The 8,947-nt window shown below is 48.6% G+C and overlaps 1 protein-coding gene and 1 pseudogene across 4 annotated transcripts in view; both read right to left on the reverse strand.

The window, feature by feature from the left end:
* The window catches only part of Fgd5 (FYVE, RhoGEF and PH domain containing 5), a 164,012-nt gene that overhangs the window by 40,331 nt on the left and 114,734 nt on the right, over nucleotides 1–8,947 (reverse strand). For all 4 annotated transcript variants that reach the window (XM_055628544.1, XM_055628546.1, XM_055628545.1 and 1 more), the window contains exons 4-5: nucleotides 2,797–2,855; nucleotides 2,670–2,700 (exon numbers count right to left, since the gene is read on the reverse strand). In XM_055628544.1, coding sequence (XP_055484519.1) covers nucleotides 2,670–2,700; nucleotides 2,797–2,855 — 90 coding nt within the window. The remainder of the gene's footprint in view (nucleotides 1–2,669; nucleotides 2,701–2,796; nucleotides 2,856–8,947) is intronic.
* The window catches only part of LOC129692252 (tRNA-dihydrouridine(20a/20b) synthase [NAD(P)+]-like), a 1,016-nt pseudogene continuing 91 nt past the window's right edge, over nucleotides 8,023–8,947 (reverse strand).

The raw sequence follows: 8,947 nt of genomic DNA on the forward strand, positions 1-8,947 counted from the left end.
CCAGCAGCTGCCACGGTCACCTGAAATCCCAGCACTTGAGAAGCAGAAGACAAGGGATCCCCCAGGGCAAATCAGCTAGCAAGACTAGCCAGAACTGGTAAGCATCAGGTTCAGTGAGAGTCTGTCTCAATAAATAAAAGATGGAAAATGACTCAACTTTAGGCCCACACACATGCACACACACACAACACACACACACACACACACACATGCACACACACGCACACACACACACACACATGAATACATGTGTGCCTACACCCATTCAAGCATACATACATGCATGTAGGTCATACACATACACAGACCAACTCAAGATGAAATATGGGGTCTTTTTCATCTTTGGGGCTCCAAGGCCTATTTCGGTAACAATGACAACCAAATAGCCTATAATATTACAGAGTGAATCAGGGGGTCAGAGACTGAGAAGGGGGTATTCTGGGAGAATGAATGAATCCATAGGCAGATGGATTGATGAATGAATGAGGAAGAGAGAAAAGGGTAAAATGAATGTGTAGATAAATGGATAAAGGAAGAGATGAGTGGGTAGATGGATGGATGAGAGGGTGAATACGGGAAAGGAGGGGAGGGTGGGTGGATGCATGGATGGGTGGGTGGATGGATGAATGAAAGGAAGGATGGATTGGTGAGTAGCTAGCATAAAGGTAGAGGGATGGAGCAGGAAGACAATGGGTAGATGGTGATAGATAACTGAGTAGTGAGTGAACAGTGGTGAATGGCTGTGTGGGTACGCTGTTTGGTGCTATGGAGATGACAGGCAGATAAGTGGACAAAGCCATCTGGCCGGGTAGGAGACTGATGGACATGCAAGATGGGGGAAGCTTTGATGATTGGGCTCCTTGAAAGACAGAAGAGAGCACTTTGTCAGAGGCCAGCAAAACGAAGCTGTAGGCTTTGTGGACCACACTGGTCTTTAAAGGCTCACACTCTTCTCTGTCCTTCTTCACAAACATTCAAAAAAACAAAAACAATTCCCAGTCAACAGACTTTCAGAACCAGGTCCCCAAGTGGTCAGAATCAACCTGGATGACTTGAGTTTGCATCTACCCCACATCAGGTCTACTGACCATTTGTCAAGCATGAGGTTGAATCTCAAGCCTGAAAAACAGAAGCCTCCTCCCATCCCTACAGCATGATGGCTTGGGAACCTTTCCAGCAGGGGAGAGAATTCTGAGGGAGAACTTGCCAACCTTAGTAAGGGGCGTGGGGTGCTGCATCCTAAAGTCTGTGGTCCACTTGAAGACCAGCATCCCTGGCTTGGGGCCATGTGGCGAGGCTTCTGCCACCTCTGTCCACACAGATAACTGCTTAGCAGCACAGGTCCAGACACCAGCTTTCTGAACTGTGATTTACTGGCTCTCCCCTGGCCAGGATGGCACTGTGGATTGCTAGCAGCTTTAGCCTCTCTCCACCTGGCAGGAAGCACTGCAAACTCACACAGATGTCTCGTAAAATAAAAGCTCCCAGTCCGTGCGAGGCCGCCAGGCAGGAGCAGACAAGAGAGCAGGATTCAGGGCTCCATTCTTCTCTGCCCTGCTGAGTCACCCTTTCAGGAGTGAAGGGGGAAGGGCTAGGATACTTCAGCCCCGGGGACTTCAGGTTTAAGAACACAGAGAACTGGAATCCCAAACTGCTCTCCATGAAAAACCAGAGGACTGTTCTGTTCTCCACCCAGAGACCTGGCTGCCCCTTGCTCACAGGGGGACACCACAGCGATGTGATAGCTAACTGGTTCACTCAGAGGCTTGGTTGGGTGCAGCACACCAAGAATGGTCCTCTGCTCTGAGGAATGGATCACACATGAGAACAGTGGGCTGAGTGTTAGGAAACCCATGTCTGCCTTGGCTCTATCACTGTGTGACCTGGGCCTGGTCACTTCCTCTGAGCCTGTGTGTCACCACCTGCCAAATGCCCACAGTGGCTGTTGGCGGCCCTGACATTCTACAAACTGAACAGAAGAAGCTACAGAATCAAGAATCAAGGCTAAACTGTGAGGCTGTGAACCCTCAGACATTTGGGAGAGCTGCCACAGGGTGTGAACACCCAGTCCCCTCAACTTTGCTGTGTGAACCCTTTCCTACGACTAAGCCTGAACAGAAGCCACCTTCTGCAGGAAGCCTACCCAAAGTCCCCGTAATAACGGTCATTCCCCTGCACCCTCAATGATTTCTTCCTGTATTTGTCGCCAGAGAGCTCCTAGGGAGGGGCAGACCAGGGTTACTAGGAAAGCTCCTTGATTCCCTGAAAAACTGTCACTGTGCAGAAACATCATGATCCATATAAGCCCCAAATATAAGGTGCACGCACGGAGTTTGAGCATGGCTCAGTGGCAGAATGCTCACCTGCCATGCTGCAAGCCTTAGGTTTCATCCCCAGCACCACAGAAACAAACACACACACAAACTGCCCCGAATATACCCATCCATCTTCAAACTCCCTCCCAGTGCCCTCTGCCAAAGCTCCCGCCCCATTCAGGCAGGGAGGCATCCTTCCCAGTACATCCATCAGCAGGCCAGGCTTCCCTGAAAAGCCTGGCCCTGGGCCTGAGCCACCAAGCCTGTTAAAACAGTCACCCCAGCCTGCTCCCTGATTTCTGCCCTGTAAAGGGACAGCTAGTTAGTTAGAGACAATCAGAATGATGAACTCACCAGGTTTAAGTGCTGCAGCATCTGCACATATCTGGGGAAGGAAAGAGGCTGCATTAGCTGCATCCTGGACAAGCCGAGAGGGGTAAGGCTTGGTGCATAAGCCGTGGGCAGCAACTGGGGTACTCACGCCTTCTCTGAAGACAGCAGCTCCTGAGCGATGACAAGGGCTCTGGATTGTCCCTCAACCTGTGGGGGTAAAGCGATAAACAGGGTCTGTAGCTGAAAGGACAGCTCTGAAGGTAACCATGCTGTCAGAGGGGGCTCTGAGTGTTCGCGACCTTCAGCAAATGGCTCGCCTTCACTGAACCTCAGTTTCTTCATCTATGCATGTGGGTATGAAGAGTATCAACCCAGAAGAATGCAGGACAGACGCACCTCGTGGTGCCTGACATACACGGTGCGTAGTAAATGCCCCTGATGGTGGTATGAGCTTGGCTCCAGCTCCCCACCCACCAGTCCCGACAATCTGTCTCATCTGTACTAGGGAGTCCTCTTCTGCTCACTGTGCACACACTGTCCTACCAGGACTCTTTTCTCTTTCCTCTGTCCAGCTCCCAACCACACTTAAGATTCAGCCATAGTAGTTGGACACAGTGGTGCACACCTACAAGCCCAGCACTTGGGAGACAGAGGCAGGAGGATCATGAACTCCAGACCAGTCTGGGTTGCAATAATGAGACTTTGATTCAACAAGCCATGGGCTGGCTAGGGTTTGTCTCTGAGTTCCATTCCCAACACCTCAAAGAAAACAAAATTCCAAAGTTTCTGCCATGGTTTGGCCTCCTCCGTGAAGTTTCCTCAGATGCCTAAGCTGCCCCCCTTCTCAAGAGGGTGCTTTCTGGGAACCCTCTTCTTATGCCTGCTATCCGTGAGAGATGGTTCTGTCTCCCCTGAATACAAGGACCATGAACTCCACCTTTGACCAGTGCATGGCATACAATGGTTCTTCTGTGTGAAAGAATGAATCAGTGAAACAGCAAGTGATGCTGCCTTCCCATTCTCTTTGTGGCTGACTTCAACAGGGAAGCCCCAGCTTCTGCACCAGCGGGATGTGGGAATAAACTGACTATCCACAAACAGGAGTGATGGGGGGAAGGATGCTAGGAACTTCTGCCACCAGCAGCTCCACCATGGGGCTCTAAACCTGATGCCTACCAGACATGGTTGACATGGCTGTCATCGGGTCCAGAGGCAAAAAAAAAAAAAAAAAGAAGTAGAGTGAGTACAGAGAACACACAGGTGGCCCATGGAGGGGTAGCGCTCACTCAGCTAGGACACTGGCTTCCAATTTCAGCTCCACAGCTGCCTTTGAGTACAACCCTATACAAGTGCTTCTTTGGGGGTAAGCCTTAATTTCCCCCGTGCAGAGAGAGCAGTCTCTAAATGCCCTCAGATGCTAAGCCTTGTGTGTTTCTAACCCCAGGGATCCTTGTTGGGAAATTGGAGGCCTGCCTACAGCAGGCACAGTGTATGGCTAACACACAGCTCTAGAGTTCAGCTGCTTTTGCCTCTGACTCTCGCTCATTGAACAGGACATTCCATTTCTTTGGGCCTCTTCTCTGTAAAATGCTCACAGCAATGCAAGTATCTAATTCGTGCACTCTGTGGGGATTCAGCAAGCATGTATGCCTCAGTCTTTCAACTGAAACACAGAGAAAACCCAACCAATCCCACACATTTGTCTTTCTGATGATGCCTTCCTGACTCAGGGTCTTTGCACATACTTTTCCCTCTTCTTGTAATGCCTTTTCCTACATCTTCTCATCCCATTTTCTGGCTTGTTCAGGGGTGTTCAATGGTCACACCTGAAGTAGCATCCAAGAGAAGCTGTATTGTTTACTTTCCTCACTGCTCTCACAAAATGCCTGGCGAAAGCAGCTGAAGAAAGAAGGGTTTATTTTGGCTCACAGTTCAGGAAATCAGTCCATCCTGGCAGGGAGATATGGCAGGTGGTCACATTGAATCCGCCAAGAAGCAGAGAGAGATGGGTGCTGGAGTTCAGCTCACTTTCTCGTTTTTATTCAGACCAAGATGTCAGACCATGGGATAATGACTCCTGCAGTTGGGGTGAATCTTCCCAACTCAATTAACCCAACCTAGAAAGTCCCTCACAGGCATGCCCAGAAGTGTGTCATAGGTGATTCTAGACCCTGTCAAGATGACAATATCACCATCACAGATTCTAACGGAGAGAACACCAAAAGTCATTCTCAATGCTTGGGCCATGCCATTTTTTTGTTTGTTTGTTTTGTTTTGTTTTTTTGCCATAGGCACTTTCCTATGTGTTTTAGGATAATCTTCAGCAGGCATGGCTCCTGTCTGCAAGATGACAGCAACACCCCCCAGTGATACCTAAAATATCTTCAGACACTGCCAGTCAGACGTCCCATGCTGATAAAATCAGACACAGTGTCTGGCATGAATTAGGCACCAAATAAACATAGCCTTTCCCCAGCTGCCGGTCCCTAATGACTTCCTGGAAGTTAGAGTGCCTACAGTTATCCTACCAGGGTAGAGGCTGACCTAGGTCAGTCCCTCTTCTGTAGCACTCTGTAGCCTCCAACTGGAGGGTGAGGACAGGAGAGACACCAGAGAGTCCTGGGGAAGCCTCTGGCCCTTGCTTGCCTCCTCCCTCCCTTGGGAACCAACGAACTCACACCCCATCTGATTCTGCAGGACCAGTGTTGGGCTCTCAAGGTAGAGACTCTAACAGAATTCAGCAGGTGGGAAATCCTTATAAGGAAAGATGTGTCTGTCCAGGGCAGGCCTTGGCAGCCTAAGGGACACACAGAGTCTAGAGACAGAGGTATTTTGTAGGCAGGGGACCTAAAGCTGTCTGTCCCTATAAAATGAGGGCAGGAGTCAAACTGCTCTCAGTCTCCCTCAGTCCAGTAATTCACCCCTCATACAGTGTTTAGAGTCACTGCTCTGCTATTAGAAGACCTAGGTCCAGATTTAGGTCCTGGGCTCTGTCCTTGGAGCTGTGGAGGATGTTTTTTCCTCTCTGAGCCTCAACTGTCAACAGAAGTAATAATATCTACTGTAGGCCAAAACAGCTCCCAGGTAGAATACTCAGGAACTGCTAAGTACAGCCCTGACCTATGTACTCATAGGTCAGCTACTTCAATCATCTCTTTTTGCAAATATGGAAACTGAGGCACAGATGAATCCTACCCTTTGTATAGGCAAGATTCTATCCTCAGTCCAGTTCCAGTGTCTAAGCTCTGGCAGAGAGCCATCATGGCTGAGCACACATGTTCCTCTGACACCAGATTATGTCTAATAAACCCACTTTAAGTCCAGGATACTGTTGTTGAGTCATTGTATATGTAAGCCAGGTGTGGTGGCAAGTACCTGTAGTCTCGGAGGAAGAGGATCACTTGAGCTAAGGAGTTTGGGGCCAGCCTGGAAAATCTGTCTCTAAATGAAACTAAAAAAAAAAAAACACACAAACCACAAATGCTTTCAATGCCCCAATAAGCCCATTGTCAAGTCAAAACATCTCACCACACTGTAAGGGGAGGATCATCTGCACTCAGTGAACTGTCCATGCCTGTACTCATTCTAGGTGGCGAGTGTCCCTGCATGGCACTGGCTGGGGCAGGCACTCTAGGCCTGGCCAGGCTTGTCCCCTTAGACTCAGCTCCTTCTACTCCCTGACCCTCAGGGCAGCCACCGTAGAGCTGAGAAGAGGCTAGTGTCTGGTTCTTCCCCAAGGCTTCGGGTGGTTGTGCGACCATGGGACAGCTGGTCACGTGCCTTGGTTGCCTCACCTGGAAAACAGGGTGCGCACCTTGCTCACTGCAAGGACATGGAAGGGAGAGGCTGCCCTCCTCCCAGACTTTTGAGGTTGTCGTCATCACCATTGTTAGCATCTCTGAGCGTCAGGGACAGGGAGAGCCCTGGCACGGACAGCTCTGCACGTCCTGAATGCCAAACAGGCAGACTCTGGGACCCAGAGGCCACTCTGCTTTGGTGTCTCATGATGATGGATGGTGTCTTCACTGGGCGAGGCCTGCCAGACTCAGCGCCCCAGGTTCTCCTCTGAAGCTGCTTCTGGGTGGGGCCCAACTGGGCCATTTAACACAGATGTTTACTTAACCAGGAAGTGAACTAGGAGGCTGAAGGCAGTGTCCAGGGACATGCTTCTGGGAACAGGGCTCCTCCCAAGAGCATAAGGCTGGGGCCTAAGGGCCTGCATATCTTATGGCCCAGACCCAGGTTGTGCGTGTGCGTGTTGACATCAGGCAGCTGCCTGCCCCTCTTCAGGGCTGTCACCAGGGCCAGCCAGTCCTGCCCCTTCTCTGTTCTCCCTAGACAAATCAGCTGTTTTCAACTCAGCTAGTCCTTTCTTCTGGGAATGTCAATAAACAGCAGGTCTTTAGGGAGAATCCAGAGTGCTGGCTCTATTTCCTCAGCTGTCAGAACAGGGAGCTCTAAGGGCCCTGAGGGTCCTCCGTTCCTAACCTGGCATCTGTGGAAGTCTGGAAGCCCCCTGAAGCTGGTTGAGACTATAATAGCAATGAGTAAGAGCAGAGGGAACCAGGAGGGCCTAGCCACTTTTCCCTCAGCCAGATGCAACTGGCACTGAAAAAGAAAAAACCCAGCCATAGTTCTCACCTCTGTTCACTGACTCATAGAGTTGGCAGCAAGGCCAACTTGGCTATTTTTTGATATTAAAAAAGTGCTTTAAAAAGTTAAAAACAGAATATCTTTAGTAAAAATTACATACACACACACCACATCCATAAAGATTAAATTTTCAATATTTTATCTTTGACTATTGGATGTCTGAAATAGATTCCTGGATTCTTTAAAACTCCTGGGTTCACTCAAGATCTACTGAACTGGAATCCATGAGGAAGGAGTATAGGGGCTATTTTTATTTATTTATTTATTTTAGTTTTATGTGTATGAGTGTTTTGCCTGCATGTTTGTCTGTCCAGCCTGTGCCTGGCTGGTGCCTGAGGAGGCCTGAAGAGGGTGTTGGATCCTCTGGAACTCAAGTTACAGACAGTAGTGACCAGCCACTTGGGAGCTGGAAATTGGACCCCAGTTCTCTGGAGCAGCCAGTGATTTAATTGCTGAGACATAGCCCCAGGGCTCAGTTTTTTAAATTATGGAAAACTTCCATTTGTTCTTTGAGAGAGACTCTTGCTGGCCTAGAATTTCCAAACCTCCTCGTTCAGCTTTCTGAGTGCTTGAATTAAAGACATGTTGCCACCATGTCTGGCCCCAGCGACTGCTGTTGTACTGAAGCTAAAAATCAAAGACTTAAAAGAAATACAAGGGTGCAACCTCATACGTTTCCAGGTGGGTATAAGTACATACTACAATGGCTGAGAAAGCTGAGTCAGACACCATAATGGTCTGTAAGGTAGCCCAGGACCACTGATGTACTTGACAGAACATTAAAGACCCTTTTTTTCTGCCTTGATGTTATCTTTCCCATCATGTACATTAAGTGTTGATGGAAACACATAAAAGGAGTTCCAAGTTCAAGGGTGATGTGAACCCAGATCCATATACATTTCAGCGGGGTCTCCGTGTCCAGCAAGCACCGTTTGCTAAAAGTCCTCTTGCAACCATTGCACCATCTGTCCCAGTCATCTGCCATGCATTTTCTGCTTCTTTCAAGCTTCTTCTATCTCCATTGGCAACTATGCGTATAGACACATTTTTCTTTATCATTTTAATGGCACCATAGTGGCCTTGGTTGGTGTCTTTCTTCAATTGTTCTTCCATGGACTGTAACCTAGGACACTCCTGTTCCAGCAAAGATTTATGGTTCTTGTCAGGTCGTCATGGATTTTAACGGAAACGGAAAATCCAGGATCTTTCACTTGGTTTCTCACTTGTTTTACCACATCGAGGACAATCTCCAGCTTATTTCATTAAGCAAGCTCCATAACGTCTGCCATTGCCCACAATCACAGTCACTATTTGCATAAGGGCAGACTACAAGAGCAGTGCCAGGCAAAAGTCTTGCATCGTTAGCAGCAAACTGAACAATCAATGGACAATCACCTTGGTTTGCGGTACATTCACCGTCTCTGACTTTTACAGATCTAGCAAAGTCAGTGGCAACTATCAGCGCTGTGTAACACAGAGCACAAGAGTGTTTTCTTACTAATTTTCTAGAAGGCAACTTTGAAAACCATAGGGGCACAGACTTTTACCAGCTCTTCAGAATGAAACATTTCTACAGGGGCTTTTTCCCTCTCTTTCTTTCTTTCTTTCTTTCTTTCTTTCTTTCTTTCTTTCTTTCTTTCTTTCTT

This window comes from Psammomys obesus, unplaced genomic scaffold (assembly GCF_907164565.1).
Source record: "Psammomys obesus unplaced genomic scaffold, mPsaObe1.curated_primary_1811, whole genome shotgun sequence".
Taxonomy (NCBI): domain Eukaryota; kingdom Metazoa; phylum Chordata; class Mammalia; order Rodentia; family Muridae; genus Psammomys; species Psammomys obesus.